This window comes from Gobius niger, assembly GCF_951799975.1.
Source record: "Gobius niger genome assembly, chromosome: 6".
NCBI classification, from domain to species: domain Eukaryota; kingdom Metazoa; phylum Chordata; class Actinopteri; order Gobiiformes; family Gobiidae; genus Gobius; species Gobius niger.
The window spans coordinates 16,738,516-16,761,401 of NC_136857.1; the positions used below are offsets into that span (position 1 = coordinate 16,738,516).

At 40.1% G+C, this 22,886-nt stretch overlaps 1 protein-coding gene across 1 annotated transcript; it reads right to left on the reverse strand.

Annotated features, from left to right (window-relative positions):
• Positions 1–1,046: 1,046 nt before the first annotated feature.
• On the reverse strand, positions 1,047–8,909 carry LOC306964403 (amphoterin-induced protein 3; the record flags this gene model as incomplete). The annotated part of the gene is made up of 2 exons (XM_079558396.1): positions 8,836–8,909; positions 1,047–2,458 (listed from the first exon to the last, which is right to left on the reverse strand). The coding sequence occupies exon 2, from the start codon at positions 2,433–2,435 to the stop codon at positions 1,047–1,049; it is 1,389 nt and encodes a 462-aa protein (XP_079414522.1). The 5' UTR covers positions 2,436–2,458; positions 8,836–8,909.
• Positions 8,910–22,886: the final 13,977 nt, after the last annotated feature.

The following is a 22,886-nucleotide window of genomic DNA, read 5'->3' on the forward strand; positions in this document are numbered from 1 at the left end:
CCACAATCTCAACTCGGAACAAGCAGCCGCCATTGACAACTTATTGCAGCTGCTAATAATAAAGATAATGAAGTAGCCTACATTACACAAGAGAGGAAAAGGCGTACTAATGAACAGACAACAATAGAAAATTGAGATTGGTCAGGGGGGACGTCTTGCCATACAGAACTGAAAGTGTAGTCAAGGGTTCTTTAAAGGTTTCACACCATGTACCACCTAATAAAAAATGTAAACCTCCAAGTTCCAGCGATCCTTGATCAAGATCCAATCAAGACAAAAATGAGTTTTAAAAATAACTAACAGTCCTAAAATTGGACTAACATATGTCTAAAACGAATGTAAATAAATGTCTCCTCTTAACCCCCACCTCTCTCCAGTTTGTCTTCACACAAATCTAAAAGCTTCTTGAAGAAAACGTCAACATGGCGAGAAAAAAAGAGGATGAAAGTGTAACTAAAGACATAAAAAAGTGAGAACAAATCCACAAAAACGTGACAAAAAAGCGACAAAAAATAACCATAAAAAATGAAAAAACAATGAAAAAAGGCTACAAAAATACATTTTGAAAAAGCCACAAAAGGGCAACAAAAACGTCATCAAAAGTGATGGAAAAAGTGGCAAAAAACGGTTTGGAAAACCAAGTTTTAAAAAAGTGACGGCTACACTGCAACAATGCAAGGAAAAAAGATCAGTTGAGATCAGTTGTGTTGGTTTCAAATGAGGCGTTACACTGGCCTATAGCTCTCCAGTCAAGAAACGTTTAGATTTGGGTAAGGCTGAACTGGAGAAAATGTGCTCGGTTCAGATGCGGGTTAAGAGGTTAATGAATTGTAGTGTTTTGTTTGTTATTTCATTAGGCCACAAACCTATAGAATTTAGGAGTTTGAATTATTGGTCTGTATCTCAAAGTTTAAAATCTGTGTCAGTGTTTCCCGGACACCTCCCATTTCTTGTGAATTACAAAAATACAACCAAAGATTTATTGTCAAAGCTTTCTTAGCTAACCAGTTTTTGTCAGACCTTGTTTAAACCTTTAACACAACAAGCTAATTTTCTTGTGTCCACTCTTCTGCCTCCTCTTGGCTCATCATCGGCTCGAGAAACGCTACATGCTTGTCACTGTAGGCTTGGGGCTGCTCTCGAATAGAGGAGGTGAACACGGAGGAGAAACTGCTGCGGTCATATGTTGCGATCGTTGCAGAGGGCGGCTTGGGTTGCTTGCAGCAGCTGCAGCGACAGGGGGTGAGGTAGAGATACATGAGAATTAGGATCATTGTGATGGCGCAGCCCAGGAGAGTTGTGTATCCCGTGTTGAATGACTCGGGTGGAGGTAATGACACTGTAACATTCACCTCCCGTGTAGCATTGACCCCTAGTTTAACATCCAGCGCTGTGCACACGTACAGACCGGAGTCGTTAACCCTGACAGATTGCATCTCCAAAGTGCCATTGGTGAACATGGTAATGAGCGTGTCGTTTATGCCAGCAGGGGTGAGGTAGCCCTTGCCAGGCGTTTGCCAGGTAAATGATAGGTTCATGCTTTTTAGGGATGTATGGCAGTCTAGGCGGATTGTCTCTTCTTCTGTGACCGTAACAGTGGATAGGTAGACGGTGACTGGTTGGGAGACGGCTTTCTCAAGTGTGCAGTTTTGGAAAAAACGTGTATGATGCAAAAACGCGATAGTTGCTCGCCTCTCACCATAAATTGTGCATTTGTGGTCGTCTGTAAAGTCTTTGAGAGTGTCGTAGCCTCGCAGCTGCCAGTGCCAAAACATACTGTACATAGTGCAATCACAGACTAAAGAATTATTATGCAAATACAAGCCCCTTTGGACCAAACTGGGTAAAGCTTTAATATCTGCCCAAGGTAAACTGCCGAGGCGATTTGACGAGAGGTCGAGCATGGTTAAGAAGGGATGGCTATGGTCCTGTATGGTGAAAAATGGGAAGTCTGTTAACTGGTTGAGGCTAACATAGAGTTTCTTTAAGCTACTCAGGCCAGTCAGTGTACCAGACTCAACTTGTGTGATTTTGTTGTTGTAAAGCAGAAGCTCCTCCAGTCGCCAAAGTCCATGGAAGTAGTGCTGTTCGACCACATGGAGTTTGTTAGAGGACAGATCCAGGATCCGGAGACCAGAGGCGTTTTGGAACACACCTCCCCCCAGACTTGTGAGCTGATTGCTGGCAAGGCGTAGGTTTTCAAGCCGGGGCATCTTCTCAAAGCTGCCAGCACCGAGATAGGATATGTAGTTGTGGCTGAGGTCCAGAGTCATGGAGAAAGTAGTTAAGAACATGGGGAGTTTCGTCAGGCCGGTCGAGCTGCAGCAAACGGTGTCAGATGTGCACAGGCACATAGCGGGGCAGTTCCCATCACAACATCTCAAGAGACAGAAGAAAACCAGGAGGGAGCACCCAAACATCACGTGGTCTGGCATGGTTTCAAATGCTGCAGATGCCCCTGCACAAAAAGACTGCAGTTATTATCAGCACAGTATAAATGTAACAATTATTCGTATTTTGGAAGTAACACGGTATTTATGGTATTAATTCAATACTAAGAAAAGTCAAAGTTGTTCCCATATAGCAAGTTGAATTATATAAAATTGTGTACATATGCCATATAACAAAAACATTTTAAAATTATATTAAATTTCATGATAATCATTGCAAAATGCGTGCAGTTTTACACAGTGTGAAAACAAATGAATGTCTTTGCTGTTAGACCCGCATGTGCACAGGATTTAAAGGCCAAAACAAGCACTTACAGAGGCGTGGAATTTAGCTCACTTAGTTAATCCAATTTTTATTCCAGAAAGTAACCAGAAAATTGACAAAAAATTGCCCATCCAAGTCCAAAGTAAACTCTTTAGCATCAACGTGTGACTTCATTTCCACTTTTGGCATTTCTGAGTTGGGTCCCATTGATGAATGAACACAAAATTTGTGTTTAATCCTCCGTGGTTTTGTTTAGTATCTTCTCAATGCAATCAATCACAATGCACTGCTTCTGGTTTTAGTCATGTGGGCCAAATAAGGCTCCCCGCTGGCGCTTCACTCTCTTTCCTCGTCCCAAATGAAAGAACCGCTGCACAAACGTCCTGCAGAGCTTTGCGGTCTTTAACAAACAGCACACAGCTCCCTTAATCTCCCACAATCCCCTCCTCCTTTCGTGTCATTTACCGACCAGCCATGTGTCTCCCTCTCTCACATCATTAAGTTATGACGCTGCATCAGCCACGTCTCCCATTCACAGAATATCGTATTTCACCATATCCTCTTCATATTCGATTGCATTAACGTCCGGTGTCTCTCTTACAAAAGTGCTGAGCAAGGATTAAACATGGTCTGAACTAGAACTTGTTCTAACTCAGGAATAAAAGTATCAATTCAGCTGCATTAAAAGAGTAAAGATTAGAGTACTTAAATACTGAATGTACTCTATGTCCAGTCTATGTAATTATTATGATCAGGCATGACATACGATTATCTCTTCATAATGTTTAGTGTAGTAGTAAATTTTTCACTGGGGAAATTGTAATGGCAGACGATTGGGTCAACGAACTCTCCAAAACGGCTTTTCCTTATGTGTTTTGTCAAATTCTAGGCCGGGGAAAAATTGCTAAACTGATGAGAGATGATGCACATGGGAAGTGAAGGCTGGCTGTGTGGTCTGATCCAACAGACAAGCTGATGTAGCTCAAATTACAGGAGATAATGCCTTTATTCCAGTGCATTACAATATGCTGCCTTTAGGTGTACAGTCTCCAGATGAGAATGAGAATCTTGTGCCTTATTATGTATATTTGTATATATAAAACATAAATAATATATCTCTTCTCACCCACCGTGGGCCAAGCTCGGGTCCTCTACCAGGGGCCTGGGAACTTGAGGGTTCTGCGCAGTATCTTTGTTGTCCCTAGAACTGCACTTTTCTGGACTAGATGTCTGATGTATTTCCTGGGATCTGCTGTAGCCACTCCTCCAGTTTGGGGGTCACTGCCCCGAGTGGCACCATTGATGCCTTCACCCTCCAGGCCTTTTCCAGCTCTTCTCTTAGCCCCAAGTACTTCTCTAGTTTCTCACGTTCCTTTTTCCTGATGTTGCCATCACTTGGTGTAGCTTGTATTGCCATGACCATTCTGTCCGTCTGTATCTGTGGAGGTGTTTCCCACTTTGACCTTGTTGTTTTGGAGGTAAAAGTGTATGTGAAAAGAGATTATGCTATTAAGCTATTGAGTTAAAAGCTAAATGTGCTGTGCCTACAAAGTTGGAAATTTGTGTTCACTTGTATATATGAGTGCTTTTATTTATACATTGTATTATATCTTCTTAGATTTTTCACCTTCTACTACAATGTGATTGGAGTGAAGTCCTGTTCATACTTCGGGAGGAAAGTTTGTCCCCTTCAAGTGGGGCCTGCACACATTGACATCATGGCACCTGTCTGAGGAAATTCACCTCAGCAGGGATTAAACTTGACAGGTGTGGTAGATCTGTGCCTCTATTGCTCTGGTGCTCAAGGCCTGCTCCTGTACAGCCATGTCCTTCAGTCCAGCTCTGTCTAGCCATTGGTAGGATTTCTTGATATCAGCCACTTCAGCTATGTTTTGGTGGTGCAACTACATTAAATCGATAATGTTTTATTTCTTTATTGAGTTGCACTTATAGTACTTTGATTCCATTCATACCCTCACTTTTGAGGCCAGCCTTTGCTCTGCCCTCAATCCTGGTCAATTCTATTTTTTCTAGTCTTTAGTGGACAAATATCACCTGCTCCTCTGTGGGCTGCACACACTATCAGTCTAAGTGCATTATCCGCTGCATCCGATCGCTCTCTCCTCTGACATCCTCTCTCCTTTTTCCTTCAGGCTGCTTTAGTTTGACTGGATCCACTGTGTCTATGCCGTTTGGTCATAGTGGTCCTCACTGCTCTGATTCCTGTCACAGTGAATTAGCTTTGCTTCCTCCTCACTGCTAACCCTCCACCACCTCCACTACCACCTACAGCTCTGGGAAAAAAATAACCCTCTGAAAAAAGATACAAATGTTTCTCTGGTTTCTTGTTTTACAGGTGCAAGATAGGAAACTCAGTAATTGCTTTTTGCCATGTTGATGACATCTCTCCCATGAGCTCGGTGAATATTGTTTATGACAATGTAGCTTTTAAGTTGTACTACCTTTCTACCACTAAAGCTACTTCTGGCTCTTCCAGTAATATTTGAACACAGTATGTGGTATGAATAGTGACGGCCTTTTGCTTGTTCAAAAAGTGATAATATTGGTCTGAAATAAAGTAGAAATTGCAGAGATCAGCTGGTCCCATTCAGCCCATTCATAGTAATGATAACGAGTGGTCTGTGAAGTTAACATGGCTGCTCAATCTCCTCTTACGATGCCTGTTCCTTAAAAGGGCAGGAAGCTCCGCAGTTGCAGGGCGGTTGGACTGGCTACGATCAATTAGAAACTTACACTCTTTATTTCTAAGAATACAAAAAACAGCGTGGTAGTAATATGATACCTACCCCAGCGTTGTCACATGGGTCATAGCGATTTTGTGAAAATACAACTTTTTGGAGCCAGGCTTTAAGCAGTACAAATGAGGTACATTAGAATCCTGTTTCCAGTGTCTTTTGGAGTCACCCTTGGCCACCAGGAGGTGGTATTACAGCAATGCTCAGCTCCCTGCCATGAGGACCAAAGAGAAGCGCTTTCCTCTCCCATTGGTCCTGCCCCTTAGTTTGAGAACCCCTGTCCTAGTTGTTGCATTTTGGTGGCGGATTACACCAGATGCATGTGCTAAAATGCCTGTCTTTGCTTTGTAGCACAATCCTGTCCCAAGGCTAGTCATCAGCTTAGCTTTGTACATTGCATTGCATTGCACACTCCCACACGCTTGTTTATTTGAATAAGTTGTTTCTTAGCCAGGGCCTGTGCCCTGGTGTACGGCCTTGCAACCCTCTCTGTGCTTGGAACCTTGGGAAGTCATTTGCCTGCTTTGCATTGAGAGTGAACTTTGTCCTGCTGCAAAAAAACACTTATAGGATGTGAAATATTCATGTGCCATTGATTGCTTTCGAGGTATTGTGTAACATGTTTCTGTTTATGGAATAAGGTCTTGCAATTATCGACTCTAAACATATACCGTATCAGACGCAAGGTTTTTGCATAAACTGGAAATGATTCATGTTTGCACAACATATTCCAATACAGATGGAGCTGCATGTACATTTATTTTTAACTTCTTTCTAAAGATAATGCTCTTGTAGCTGTGGTAGCTGGTACACAGCTACAAAGGCATAGCATGTGTTAACAACATGTGAAAGAGCCTTTTGTCGATGGTGTGTTGAGGTGGAAGAAAGAACTGAGTAGTGATCTTTGTATTGACTGTGTCTTTTTGAAGGGAACAAAAGCTATTTCTAAAATGAATATGTGCAATAAATTATACTATGAAATAGTGATGGTATTCAGTCTCAAAGAGACAGTTGTTTTAGTAAAGGGTTACTGGGTCTTTTTTCTAATTTAGACCTGATATAGTTCCATAGTAGCATGATTTAACTCTTGTTAAACTCTTGTTCGCTGTGTAAGTCCTTTGTATATTTTGATCCAATAATGATGGCACCATTTTGTGCCGTTGTTGACATTACAGCAAAATGCATCTCTATTTCCTGTATTGATCGCCCATCTGTCCTTTTAAGAACAATCACTCACCATTGCCTGCCACATTGAACGCAATCAAACCACGGCTGTCTACACAAGTTTTGCTGTATGCATCCTAATTGCTTATACTTTTGCACACAAAAAAATATAAACATCTCACCTTTCTGGAGAAAACATCCCTCTTTCCTTCATTTACAGTAGCTCTTGTGTTATGGTGTGTTGCCTGTAGCCTGCTGCTCTGCACAATGCCTATAATCTAATCAGCATTTTCAAATGACGCTGCTTGGTAAATCCTATGCCTTCCTCATTCGCATATATTTGATTAGTGGAAGCGCGTGTATGCAAAACTACAGCAGGGCAGTGAACGGAGGCAGGTTCACAGTGGACCTCAAAAGCTTAAAGCCCTGACCCTGATGCTTCCTGCTCCGAGCGCAAAGTGATTTTCTCTTTACCATCTGCTGCGGAGCTATTGCGGGGGAAAAAGAGGGGGAAAAGAATCCCACATAGCCCCAGCAGTAGCAGCAGACTCCTCTTATCTCGCCCTTGAGAGCCAGTGGAGCTCACTAGTCGATAATATAAAGCTATAGATCCTCACATGCACTTGGATTTTCTTTTTCATTAAAGCCGTGGAAAAAAAGGATATAGCAGTACCATAGACTGTTTTATAATCATCTTTTCACTGTAAATTGTGAGAAACTCAAAGTGTCAACCCATATCTTAAACGATAAAAAAAAAATGTGAGCAAATAAACCACTTCTTTCCTTCATATTTTATTTGTCTTCAACTTTATTTGTATTGTATATATTCAAAACATATAAATATGGCTTTTACTAATATGGGCCATTAGATTAACATAAGCCTCGGGTTAAGAAAGTATGCTTTCCACTTCATTTAACACAAAACTGTTTAAATTCTTCCAAAGTCCAAACTCTACTTCAACAATGAGCTTTCACTGCCACAGGATTGGCGGTCGACCTGCCAGTTTAATAGATGAATAAATGAATGAATGAATAATTCAACCCTGAAATTCCTTTTCTTCTAAACTTATTGTTAGCTTTTTAGCTATTGGAGTCCATGTTCAAAGGTCAACTTGGAGGAATGTGTTTCTACACAAAAACCCCCCCCAAAAAACCTCATAACTCTCTATTCTTTATGTTGATCTCTACAATATTAAACAGGCCAGCTCTTATTCCCTACTTTCAATAATTTTTTCACAAAACCGTCGAATGTAAAAATAAGAGTAATGTTTTTCTCCCTGCAATTGCTTTCCCCCGTGACTCATCCTTTTAAAAAAAAAACTCCCCAGACAGTGAGAGATTGTTTGCTTCAGTTGTACCGTTGGATGAGGAATATTCTCAGTGATGGAAGAGCTGTTTGTGGCAATGTCTTACCCAAAGCTCCTGCAGCCATAGAGTGCACTGATGTTTATATGTTTCATCATGCCACACAGTAGTGTAGACAATATGACTGGAAGGGATTTTTGCACTGTCCCATCAGGAGGCAGAGACAAGCACTCCATCTAGTGGCTTCAACAGTCAACTCAGTGTCTGGTTTCAAAGTGAAGAACAAATGCATAATGAGGATTTCTAAAAGTCATGCTTATGTCTTTTTAGGGTCTGCTGATTTAACTGTAGATCATACACTGTATTTTTAAATGTTAACCAGGTACATAAGGGAGAGTTGTGTGTGTTTTATGTTTTCAATTGAAGTAGCTTTTGTCAATTCTACCATGCAAAGCACATGCAAAAAGACTTTAGTTAACACTACAGAGCAATATCAAATATGAGGAAGAGGGAAGGGGAGAGTTCTGCTTCCTGATAGCCTGGTGGATGAAAATGTCCTTCTGTCTGTTATATTGTGATACAAATTAAACATGAAGTAAAGAATGAAGTAGTATGTGAGCTTGAATACTGACATGACACAGTTTTTGTTTCGACTTCCTGTTCCACAAATAATTTGAATGGGTGTGGACACAAATGAACAGCGATACAATTCAGACGCTCTTAACGCTATTGCACAAACTGTAAAATGAACACAGACAAGTCGCTTACTACTGTACAGCGATCTCTGTTCACACAACATGTTAACAACATTGATCATTTTATTTTCTCTGTTGCTACTGTGTGAAACATTTTCTTTCCCAATTGATGGAAAAATTACTTAAAGAAATAGCCGTACCTTTTTAACAGCAATATAACCGCTGAGTTTTATCCAAGCTCAAGTCTTGATCCATAACACACCCTCACTGAAGTCAATACAGATCACGCCCAGTGTATTTCCAGCCTTCAACATCCCTGGACTTGTCTTAGCGGATTCCCATTAACCCACAAAGGGGTTAATACGATTGCATGCTGTTTACCCTTTCTTGCTTCCTTCCATAGAAAGCCAATTATGCATGAGTAGCAGTAAATGAGCACTGGACGTCGCTAATGGCTGCGCATCTCCCCTTTGTGTTCGCATTACAGAGGGATATGGCTTGTGAAATGAGATCACTACTGACTACTCTGTGTGCTATCCGCGCCCGTGCTATAAAACATTATGGGCCAGAACGTGGTAAATTGTGTGATGTGGCGGTATGGGGTGGCAGCATGTCTCCGAGTTTCTTAGCCTCCGAGTTCCCCTGTTCTTTCATCCCCTCCTCGAGAGATTTGCCTCTTATTCTGTGCCTCTTCCCTGTTGGAGACGGTTTGCCGGTCTCTTCTCATCTTGTACTCCTACCCTTGCGTTTCGGCTCTCCACCCTTATCATCCCACATCACTTGGAGCACTCTTTCATCTACTATGCTCTGTGGTTATCAGCCGAGACAGACAGGACAGCAGCCACTGGCCTTTCCCCTCGTTTCAGATCACTTACTGTATGGTTGACCGCCGCTGTGTGCTAATCAATGGCAATTATAGTACAGTACACAATGAGGGGCATTCATATCAAGCTCAGCAAAACTACAAAGACTAATTCTTGTTAGTTTCCAGGACATTGTGCTTTTGTCACAGAGTCATGATACATTGGGACTGATCAATTTGTATTGCGACTCCATCATACTGTGGTAAAAGAAGCATTTTCAGTCTATTCTTTACCAGAATAAACTGAAAATGAAAGCACAGGTTGAGTTTCTAAAAGTTCAAATGTTGATGATTTGGTGACATATTTTGAATCGTGCTTAGATACTGTATAGGCCTATACTGCCCTGCCCACTCCTGTCTGGCAGTTCAAGACCATTATTATCCTCTATTGACTGTGAAGGCAGTGGAGCTCTGTAGCTTTGGTAATACGCATGTTCTCATTAAAGGGCCTATATCTTTTTTGAGGTTATATCCCTATCAAAAATATACCATGACTTTTGTTTTGTTTCATTTGCGCATGTTTCAGTAACATTGCATGTGGGCTACAAGCACACATGAGCAACCCGTGACTTCCGAGTGAATTCTCTGGAGGTGTTGCTCTTCCTGTCTCATTATTTCCCTGAGTTAGTGGGGGTCGTCTTTTCCAAATATATAAATATTTAAAGGTTGCATGGCAGGCAGTGAGTTACAAATGGTCACTAGCACTGTGTCGGAAGCAAAGACAGGAAGAAGAGGAAACTTCTGAATTTATTACTTAGATGTTTGTGTCTTTAATGGTGTGCTTTCAACCAGATCTTTTATAAACATATTTCTGCTTTTTCATAGCACTGTATTCCAGTATTCTTGTTTGTTACTGCTTCTTACCAGTCTTTTTTGCACTTGGCCTTGTTCAAAGACACGTTTTATGCAATTTAAGTATGAAAAATATTGTAGGTCATAAACATGAAGCCTAGGTGCAAATTCAACCTGAAAGACTCATTTCAGCATCACCTACCCCAGCTAATGATCGCGTCTGCAAGGGTCACACCTCCACCGCAGCCTATCAGCGCAGAGCCACTCCTTTGTTGCAGGCAATTATCACACGTAGTCCTGCGTTTAGTTCAAGGCTTGTCAGCTTCCCTGCTGTGATGCAACCCACCTCCACCCCTTCACCGCCTCTTCTGTCTGTGGGTTCACTCTTTGCCGGGATTGCCAAAATATTTATGCAAATAAATCTTTCTAATTGCTGCTTTTGTCCCTGTCCCTGTTGAAATGTATGTATGCCTGTTCCTGTGTGAAAAATAGGATTTGCAAAGCGTTCATGTTTTACACAGCGTCATAACCTTTTAGCATTGGGATTGTATTCTTGATACAACCTTGAACTTCTCTCATATTGTTCCACATTTTTCTGACATTGGGAAGTGAATACGGTTTAGTCTGAGCCGAAGTGTCCTTCAGGTCAGGTCTTTACTTCAATACAAAAATCCTTCAGACTTCACACGAGCCACCCACACACATATGTTTCACTGGCTGCATTGAGGGAAGACACCAGAACATGGGAGCAAGATGAGGGAGATTTAAAGATTAAGCTCTATTCATCATCATTGCAATTTAAAAAAAAGCGTTGGGTAGATCCATTTTGAATTTAGCCTTAAAACGTTTTTCTGGTCATACCTAATAAAATGATTACCTTATAGATGTAAAGCTTGTGCAGGTTTGTAGTTGGTATAAAAATCAAAACAATAAACTAACCAGACTTAGTGAGTGTTACTTTCACTAATACTTATAGTAGGGATGAATAGATAATCAATATATATCAAAACCAAATGACCACTTTTTGATTGATTCTAGGTAATGAGTTTCAATATTGATTAGCAAAATTAAAGGGGCAGTATCAATTATAGACACAAAAGAATGACTTACAGCATTATAGTGCACCGAAACCCCCCCACAGCAGCAGTATTGGACTGACCCATCCAAATCATGTGACTGTTTGTCCTTATTAAGTATAACGTGTTCATTAATTACTTTGTTTATGTAATTAGTTTAACATTGACATTTTTAAATAACCAGTTCAAACAATTTGAGTATTAAAGATGTATTATGAAACGTTTTATGCAAACCAAAAAAAAAACCTTGATATTGCGTGTTTGACTTTTAGAAACCCAGCTACCGCTACTTTGGCCTCTATGACACTCCAGTAGTAATTGTTTTTAGAGTATCTGGTAGGTTCTCACTGCAGATGGAATCATCTCCATGGTTACGTGTACGTTCCATCCATCCAACCTACCAGCACAAACACTAAAAAAGGAAATGATACTGGAGCATCATTTAGGCCAACTGGATGGAAAGCAAAGGCGCCATGCTAACCACCGATACAGCCACAGGGTCACGAAAAGGTCAAATCGAATTGAAAAATACTTTGGTAAGCCATCTCGGCAAGACAATTTGAATTTGTACTGCACCTTTTCTGCACGGAGACACTTTTAAATGTACCTTTTTATCAACTTCTGTATCAACTACTTAACTTATTTCTTATGAAACCGTGTGCAGTAATTTATGCAGTAATGTTCTTTGTCCTCATGCCTTTAGTCTCTGTGTTGCAAACGTGTCTTTTTTCTTGTTGTACAATCATTAGTTAAGGTTCAAGAGAAACAAAACTTATAACGAACATTGTGAACACATTAACCCAAATTAACCACTTGAGAAGTCTTTGTCTTCTCCAAACTTGTTTTGTTTTTGCCTTGATTCATGCAACAGCTCTGTGGGTGGTAGAGCGCCGGTTTAACAAATACTAAATTATGCATCTTTACTGTTGTTTCCCAGACCGGAAGTAAACATGAAGAATGCTTTCAAAATGGTTAAATGGGCTTGAATGCTGGGGTGGTTCAGTATTTATTGCACTTGATCACTGAACAAAAATACACTTGCTGAACTAGACAACAAGAAACAAGGAAAAAGTCAGGAATTTCAGTTTTGTGTAATCTATATTTAAGTAAGTACGTTTATTTATGTAGCACCTTTCACAGACAGAGAAGTCACAAAGTGCTTCATAAAATAACAATAAAAATACAAATGGGTTACACAGGGTTTTGTGCAATTACAAAACATGATGTGTGTATCTTATATATCTTGTCAAATGTATCTGTAACATGATAACAATTCATTACTAGATTGAGCAAATTTCTTGTAGCCATACCTAGAATATACTGCAGACTGATTCCTATTTAGAATCAGAACATTTGGGTTTTCTGGCAGCACTTTGTGAAGCCCCTAAGCCTCATACTTTGGCAGCATATTTTTACTTTTCCTGATATGTTGTGCCATGCACCTTTTCAGCGATCAGCACACTCATTTAGTCGTCCCTGAGGGGAGAATCTGCAATTTTTGTTGCCAGACCCAAGTTGTAAACCAAAGCTTCTGGCTGCATTAGTTAACAGAAGAAATGCTCAATGAATATGTTATTTCTTGACATGTTTTGGTCAAACTCACCTGGCATTTCCATAAAGCACCTAACATCTATTTTTTAAATCAAACCGTTAACAGTACATTTTTGTGAAGTCAATATTTCAACCCTGAGCCCTCGATGCTGTATCAGGTAATTGGCCCTAGCTCAAATAATACTTTATGTGTGATTTTATTGTTTTTCTGTGAAGCGTCTTTGAGTGTCTTGAAAAGCGCTATACAAATGAAATGTATTGTTATTATTATTATTATTACAGGGTTTCCCCTCAACCTCTGCATAGTGAAGAGTATTTATGATTATTGGTTAAATATATGTATAATAAATTGCATTATGCATTATTAACAAGGTGCATGTTTTAGCCTTCCATATCACAGGCCTTATGTTTCCTGTTAGTCTTAAATTATTTTAAGATTTTTTAAGTCCATTGATCTGTACAGAACCTCTTCTTTAATCAAATATGAACATTTACAATGTGCATGGCTCATAAATCTTTACTGTATGCATCATATATTTGTCATTTCAGTTTTGCAATATCCATCCACTCTCGTTTTTCCTGCTCAGCTCAGTTTCTCTATCCGACTGCTCTCCACAGTTGAGATATTTTGATGGATCCCGCAGCAGCTGCCTGTGCCACCTGAGTCACATCTCGGCGTTTCCTTCAGATCGACCTGGGAGAGGGTGCACTGGGGTGATGAGCAGTTAGTGCTTCAATCAAGGGGCTCCGAGGCCATCCGTGCAAAATGAAACCATCGCCAAACAGGTAACTCAATTTAACTCGCGGTCTCCATCTGTCCCGCTACAAGCCCAAATACTTTTCCCAGCTGATGAGATGAGGTAACAGACCATGTCAGGAGTCGCCGAGCGCAACACGAGGGGCCCGCTCCTCCCCAAATTGCCTGGACATGGTCAAAAGAGACTCTCCCCTCCTTTTGCGGAGACAGGAGTGAATGTCTGAAAAGCAGAGAAAAGGCTCAAGGTTTTCCTCCTCTTCCTTTTCAATCAATAAAATAGACCGCCTTTAATCATGGGGCTATTGAGTTCTGGACCTGACAAAATGGGGAGCTGGTCTCCTGGAACCGTTTCCAACTTCTTCAGCCCGTCGTTTCTTAGGCATTTCCCTGCACTGGAGGCAAGCACTGTCGTCGAGCTGAAGGCAGTCAAGTGGCAAATCTTGAATATGTGATTCAATTATACTTAACACTCCCAGCCAGGAAATAAGGTTTAAACTAGTTTTGACTTATGTTTTGTAAAATTACAATAAGATCAAAGTGAGACAGCACGCATGGAAGGAAGGGAAAATTATAGGAAACTGGTGTGACAGTGTACCTGGAAGTGGTTTTCTTATAACTGGAAGGTTAATGGTCACTGTCAGTCACCTTAATCCACCTATACCTCCTCTGCTGTGTCCGATCCCGTTAGATCACGGAAAAGCTACTTGGATGGGAAAAGCGCTATATATGTAAGACTAATTCGCTAGTGTGTGTCTATCCCAGAAACTTTGGGCTTTGATTTGGCATTAATGAAGTAGTTTCAAGCATTATTTTATAGGACTGGTTTGTTGATGATCACTGATGAGGTGGAGAGGAGGAGGATGTTTGTCGAGGTTGACCACTGATGACATTGAAACGGCGGGAAATGATGGGAGTGTCTTCCTGTTTAGCTTCACGCTTCACTTGTCCCTCATTAATCCTTTGAAGTGGAAGCGGTTCATTAAATAATAAGCCTCAAACCCATCAATAACAATGCCCAAAGCGATGTTCTACCTTGGAATATGAGAGAGGCCAACAGTTCATGTCATATCACTGAAAGATGGCGACTACATTGTGTGTGCTCTCTCTGTCAAGGAAAATATCTTTGGCTCGCTTGTTATGTGCGTGTTTGTTCGTGCGTGATAAGAAAGTAATACCTTTGTTTGTCCCACTGTGGGGAAATTGCATAACAATCATCATATATGGGCCAGACACTTCTGAGCAGAGGGCAAGGGAACGAACCGCTCAACTACAGGGGAACAATGTTGATTGATTTGTTCATTTTCGCAAGAAGTTCACATTTTCTTTTGCTCCATGAGGTCGAAATACTCTGGTGCATATTTTAGTCTGTTAGCCATAATGTGTGCTTTTAGTTTATCAATAACAACAACGGAAAAAAAGAAAAGACTCTTGGATGCCTTGGATTTCTGTTTTGTTTTTTGGGAATCGTTACACTGAAGTCTTTTTAAGCATTTTAAACCCAAAGGACTTTGCTTGTTCTGGTTCACATTTTCTTGTTTTTTTAGCATTGTTTTAGCAGATCGAATATACTGTCTTTCAAAGCAATGCCACATGAAAAGAAGCATGTTATTTTTTCATTATTATCACGTTATTATTAATATTATTTAACCTTTTTAACGCCAGCCTTAACCGAGCACATTGCCTCATTTGAAAGCTAAGCTGTTTTGTTGCATTTCTGTTGCTTTTGTCATCACTTTTGTGTTGCCTGTTTTGCTGCGATTTTAGATTTGCGTAATGCCAAACTGTAGAAAAGGAGGTTAATAATGTAAATCGAGAGGAGAAAAGATTGATGTTTGAGTGCATGTTTGGCAAAGCCCTTTTTTGAATGATTGTTCTCCATTCGATTCACACGTTGTAGTCACTAGACTTTGTGCGTTGCGTTTAATGAGTAGATTTAAAATGTCTGGCTCGATAATGCTATACCTTCTTTTCTATTATTCATGTTGGTGAAATAGTTAGCTCTGTTAATTATTGCAAATGTGGTACAATGAAAATGTCAATGCCTCTTGAAAAGCCTGAAGGTATGTTACACAGGAGTGATGTATTGCTGCCTCCTTTGGGACTCGACTGAACATAGACACACTGCACATGGAAATGGCTCTGGATGTTTCACATGGTGTTTCTGTGAAGTCTTGTACGGCTCCATTAGAAGACATTAAATAAAACTTTAATGTTCCCCCTGGGCAGATTGGATCAGTGCACCTTCATATTGAGGGGGAGCACTTTCAACATACCACTGACTGAATCTGTCATGAGGAGATAATGAGAGAGGCAGGTCTGGGTTATGCAGATGTGTCCTCATGAAGTGTCCTTGGGCTGGCATTCATATGGTACAGGAGACAGTCAATCTTCACACCCACATTTGATTACACATACAGTCCTCATTCATGATCATTACCTGCTTCGACACAAAAGACCAGACTAGAGGATGTTTGTTTTTTGCAAGGCATTGAGGGGCATGACCATGACGAGAGAGTAAAATGATATGTACAGTGGCAAGAAAAAATAAGTTTGGAATTTCTCACATTTCTGCCTAAATTGGTCATATTTTGTGGTCTGATTTTCATCAAATCACAGGAGTGATTAAACAGTGTCTGCCTGAACTAATACCACCCAAAGATTTACATTTTAACGTATTTTTGTTGGCCATAACATGTAAACATTCACAGGAGAGCGTGGAATAAGTGAGTACACCGCCTGAATATCACTGGACTGCCGCAGTTTAGTCAACTTTGGTTTGCGAAAGAGCTCTTGGATGCTCCACAGCACTACTGGCAAAATATTCAGTGGACTGATTATACCCGTGTATTAAATAGCTGGCTGATCCTTCTTTTGCAGCAATAAACTTTTCTGTAGTTGCAGATTAGACGCTCACAACGATCAGGATGAATCTTGGACCATTCCTCTTTACAAAACTGCTGCAGTTCAGTGAGATTCAGGCGGTGTACTCACTTATTCCTCGCTGTCCTGTGAATGTTTATATGTTATGGCCAATAAAAATATGATTAAATGTAAATGTTTGACTGGTATTAGTTTAAGCAGACACTGTTTAATCCTTCCTGTGATTTTGATGAAGATCAGACCACATTTAGTGACCAATTTAGGCAGTAATGTGAGAAATTCCAAATGGTGTGCTTATTTTTTCTCACCACTGTAGTTAAACCCCGTATCTAGATCTATAGGACTTATTTTCTTTGCTTTATTAAAGCCACAAAGATCTGTAGAGTATTGTACCTTCTTCAAAAAGGTTTTCTCAGTCCAACCAGTCTATTTCTTTTTACTCAAATCATCATGCAAACCAGTGCGCACTTGAAGGCAGATGAAATATTATGGTTATGACCCTGAAGACTAAATTTGTAAGGCAAAGAAGAAGGAAGATCTATGAATTAGACAGTTTGTGCTTAGAAATCGTATACATAAATCTTTTAAATTAATGACTGTGTCTCTCTGCGCTAAACTTGCGTGTTTAAAGGTTAGAGATGACACAGCATATGGCTTCAAAAAAAGTTTAGTCAACCTTCAAAGTGACTCTTTAAAATTGCGGAAGCCATTCTCAACGATGTTGACTATACAGTATCTCGCAATGGCGACTTTCTAAGTCTTTGTGAACCACAAACTTTGCTCTTACCTTGTGTGCAGTATATGGATTTTTCTTTTGTCTCACATAGGCATAAAGATAATTGTGGTGGGTGCATATTGTTATCAGCAGATCCCCAATTTAAACCATGCCCTTGCCAATTACCTTTCATGAAATTTTAATCAAAATATTAATTTTTGACTTAGCCTGCTGGGTAATAATGTCACACTGCATACTTTTATTTTTAAAGTACAGTATCTTCCTTTCTGTTTCCTGCCGTATCTGTGTGGCTATAGAGAGGCCCTTCTTCCAGAGATAGAAGACGTGTATCAGAGTCCATGCTGCTTAGGGACTGGATCAAGACTGCAGAGGCTTGAAATGTTCAGTGTATGGTTGGAGCGATGATTACCACCCGCTGTGTCTTGTTATTGCTGTAGTGTGCTCTGCGGTGTATCGGACTTACGCGGTTCCTCATTATCAAAATTCAAATAGCTTAGGCCCGATAGCATCTATCCAAAACCACGTTTCAATAGAATGTTTCCCCCATCTCACAGGCCAAAAGCTAATGAGAGATAAGGGAGGCGAGATAAAGGAGTTTGGGCTTGCGGGGTGTTCTTGTTATTTCACTAAGCAGTCAAGCCGATCCGAAAGGTTATAGAAGACTTACGATGCTCCACAAGGCAGCTGCAATACAGTGCAAATGATAGAATGCTACAGTAACAATACATAGAATTGGAAAAACAAAACAATATTCATAGGACCGGTCAAAAGTTAGGAAACACTTTTATTGTAGTGGCTTTTCAATTTCAGTTTGCTATTTACTATACATTATGTGATTCTCATTAAACTATGAATGAACACATGGGATTATGTAGGAAACAAAAAAGGGTTCAAAATGTATTCTTAGCTTTTTCTCAATGAGCTTCATAAACAGTCTCCTGAAACGGTTCTCAACAATCCTGTGAAGTGAAAAACATTTCTGGTTACTATAGTGACTCCCCCTGGAGAAAATGTCACATGTGTGCAAAAGCAGTAATCAAAGCAAAAGGGGGCTGTTTTGAAAATGTATGTCAAATTACATGCCTGGAACATAATTTTATATATGTTCATCCATGAATGAATGCCTTTAGTGAGAATCTACTAACGTGAATGGTCTTGAACTAAAAGAAAAACTAATACATAAAAAAGTGTTTCCAAACTTTTGAAGGTTACTGTATATCTAGATTACTTGTGTATATTCTATACAACTGCCAAGGCACTTTTTGCAATGTGCCCAGACTTGGACATATTCGAATTGAATCATCTTCTAATCATCGTTCCAGCCAGCCACTCCTATACTGCAGGAGCGGCTCGTGCCCACAGCCAATCATTTCTCGATAGGTTTGGTATCAATCCAGTCACAGATGCTCATTTGTAATGCAGACTTTCCTGTATCATTCAGAACAAACTTTATAACTAAGTTTAGTGGCTCATTCTCTGTTTTCAATCCTCAGTGTATTTTAATTAGTTTTTTTTCATGTCTGCATATTCAGGAAAACCACCATGTTGGACAGACTGGTTAACTGGCCTGTCGATCATGCCCATGTGAAACGCCAGGTCCCAGACTGTACATACTTGGAGTATATCACCTTCTTCATATTTTTATGTAACAGAATTAGACGATGAATCCTCACTGGACCCGTGTCTTTGATTTATTAACGTGCCTATGACATAGCTAAAAAAGACTTGTATGGATCATTTCCCTGCTTATCACCACAGTTCTTGCTCATCAAGTGTTTCACCTGTTCACAAACATTATTATAGATTGTCAAAATCAATGCCGAGGTGCTCAAAAGCAAGTTTACGAGCCACAATTAAGCCAGAAATGTGAATATGAATGGGTGAGTGCCCTGTGCCACAATGCTTAATATTCAAAACCGATATTAAAACAGCGCTAATGAAAGCGTCCTCATCAAACCGCATATTCGCACCATGCCTGAAACATTTGAACTTTGCCACCAAAATTTGAATGGTGATCTCCCATAGCATTACACTGGAAGCCCATCTGTCAGCATGGTGCCTGAAGTTAGTCCGTGCTGCTCTGTTTTGATTATTTCCTTATCTCGCTCTTACTGCCGGCTGCTGGTGAGTAACAGTGACCGCTGAATTGCCTCTGAAAACCGTATTTCCCGGTCTGACTTTTGCACCGCCATCCATTCCTAATGTCAGGAGATTTATTTGAAAGGTTTAGAATCTCCCAAAGAGCAGAATGGTTTCTCAAGAAAAGATGTGGGGAATTTTGTTCTATTGAAAAGCAAGCATGCAACGATAAAAAAGGGTAAGCTGCGTGAACCTTGGCACATTGCTGATTAAATTGGACTGGTTTATAGATTGGCTTGAACAAATACACTATAAACAATAGCATATGTGGACATGTTCAGGACAAATACATTCCCTTGCAACAAGATGTTTATCATTAAAAGTTCATAATATGCATAAATGAATGAAGGTGAATACTGTTTGGATGCTGCTTTAAGGCTCAATAGCAATTGAACCTTTTCCTTTGTACATCAAAAGGACTTGTTATCATGGTTTACTTCAGATTCTTGTCTTTTGATTAAAAATAACACACATTTTACTCATTGTTGCCAGACACTTGCATCATTTTTGCCAAGAGAAAACCTTTTCTATAGGACAGAAAAATAGCCTATAAAAATGCAAATTATATGCAAGTATTATCTTTTCATTGTTTGTATGTATGTATGGAAACTAGTGGAGGGTACAGGATCCCATATTAATTTATCATAATTAATCACATTTTAATCAAAAACCAAAAACAACATTTTCAATTCAAAACCACTTTTTGCAACTAAATTATTAAGTAAATAGATAGATACATGAGCTCAATACATTTATTGTTGTTTATCTGTAACTATTCAACAGATGCAGGAGGTGCAAGCGTTTCAGGAACTCTGATCATTCATGTACTTGTAAACAATGACTAAACAGTAATTATACTGCCATGTCTTCCATTGTATATAGTAAAATAAATAAAGCAAAAGGAGCATAAAATATTGCCATTAAGAGTTTAACATTTGCTGTACACAACAGTAGTATTTTCCATCGTCCCATCAGGATGTTTTTCTAAAGCAAAAATGAGTTCCCAGTCGCCAAGTCTTATCGTCCAGAACTGTTGTGAGCGGCTGCGTCAGATCTACAGTTGTACCAGAAACACATGAATAGAAAGGCTCTGGCTCTGGACTTTTGTATGGGGGGAAATCGGGGAAAGTGTGATTAATTGCACTGAAAATTTCAACATGTTAAAACCTTTATGATTAATTAATAGAAATAAATGAGTTAAAGTCCCAGCCCTAACGGAAACATTAACTGAAATAAAAGGATTGTACTTGTTCTAAGGATTTAAGAATTTGAGCAAAGCATTGGCCTCCAGTTTCCTTGCTTTTTGTATGAGTTTTGTGTGCGTGTGTGTGTCTGCGTGTGCATGTGGTTAATGCTGTGTTTCCTCGATGGATATCTGGCTGTGTGAGCTCTGGCCTGTGATTGGAGGACTGGCTTCAAGCTCGGTTCTGGTTGGCTGCTTGTCCCTGGTCCTGATTGGTGTAACACCTGGCCCCTAATCAACCACCTGTTGCAGCCACGCATTCAAAAGGCCACACCTTGGAACACAAGTAGTAGTTTCGTGTAGTTTCTCCCTTAGTGACAGTTCAATGACTTAGTGTGTCCAGGGACCTGTGTCGCTCTGTTGAGTCATGACTTTGTTTTGTATTTGTTAGGCCTGATTTTGTTAGCCTTGTTTACTTTCGATTTTGTTTGTTCAGTTTAAGTAACTTTGTTTTGGTTTACCCTTGTAAATGGCCGTTATTTTTGGTTTTACTTTGTTAAATTTGCATTTATTTATCCATTTTCACATCTTGGTTTTTGCTCTTTTTTAAAAATGTTAAAATTAAGTATTTGCCTCCCCCTGCATGTTCCAGCAATGTCCTAATGTGTAGAATGAGCTCAGATCTATTCACCACAACTGCCTCTAAAATCCTGCACGGTCACTCAAAGAGGTGTTAATTCGGGTCTGACCTGAGGTGGCAGTAGGGAGTATAAAATGGCGAACTTGCATCCAGCCCCTTTAATCTAGCTGAGCCGGTTTGTTACAAGCAGAAAAACTGTTCAAACATGGCAAAAAAATCAATATTGGTTTTCCTCCAAATCAATTAACTGAAAAGTAAAATTCCAGTTCAGAGTTTAGGTGAGTGGTCCTTCAGATCCAATTAATTTGTAAACACAGCCCATTACGTAGCCTGTCATTACCCTTGAAGGTCTCCATCCAACCCTTTTCAAACTGAATTTATTTCCATCAGACATGTTTTCCTTTAGGACATGTCTTCAGATGTCGTGTGGAAGCCAAGTACTCTCTGGCAAAGAATTTCTTGACATTGAAAAAGCCGTATATTTAGTCTACCACTCTGACTCTCCTGACTTGACCCGCTAACCTCTGCCTGTCACCGTTTTCCACCCCATCCGTCCCAGGCGCGTAAACACCTGCTGTAATCTCCCTCTGCTCTGATTGTGTCCTGTCCGAGTAAACAGTGTCTTTGAAGTATTCGCTCCAATGTTAATAGCCGTGGCACCTTTTTAATGATGAGGCAACAGACAAGGAAGGCCTGGGAGAAATATTAGCTCATCAAGGTCAAAGCAGACAAGGTCCCATCTGTCTGTGTGCAGATCCTAGGCCCATGCATTACTCTGGCCCCAGGGCAGGGAAAATGCCTCATCAATCTGATTTAGACTGGAGCCGAATAATCCTGCCGTCCCCAAAACTGAGCAACACTATAGGTTCCTCTGCCATCACCTTTCCACAGGTATGAAGTGGTGTTAATAAACTGTCCATCAACCCAGAGACCTCACATCACATCCAGTGCTTCATTTGATTTGGCGGAACGCATTCCACCAAACGGAGGGAATGCGGATCCTTTACCCTGAAAAAATACAGTTTTTCAGGGTAAAGGATTCGGGAAATATTTAGAAGGATCCGGCAACGATTTTATCTGATATATCTGATCAATGTTTTGGTCTGTTCCCCGAATCAATCAGATCAGACCAAAAGTGAAAATACAAATGTATAAATTAAGCACTGATCACATCAATACGTCACAAGGCTTCGAAGGCTTCACATAGTATATTTTATTATGATTATTATTTTTTAATCTCTGAAAGGCTTCTTTTGCTTTCAAAATCCCTGCAGCAGAGCAGTCACAGAGGGATTTGTCAGGTGCACTGTCCTTGTCTCAAAAAAATGCGTGAAGGCAATGTCGAAGGTTTTATGCCTAAACAAAACTATGATGTATAACAGTTGGGATAAAACAGACAACATTTCTTTTTTGGGTGGATGCTGATGCCTTCATTTTGGTTATATCATCTGGGGTCTGGGTGAATACTCAATTCTGATTCTGTGCGTTAAAACTGTTTGTTAAGTGGTGACGTCACAGCTCTACTTCCAGGTTCGCATAGACTGATAGATGTGCGAGAAACTATAAAAAAAAAACTCTTCAATGCCACAATCAATATTTGTGAAACTCAACAGAGAGTTACTGAACATTCTTATT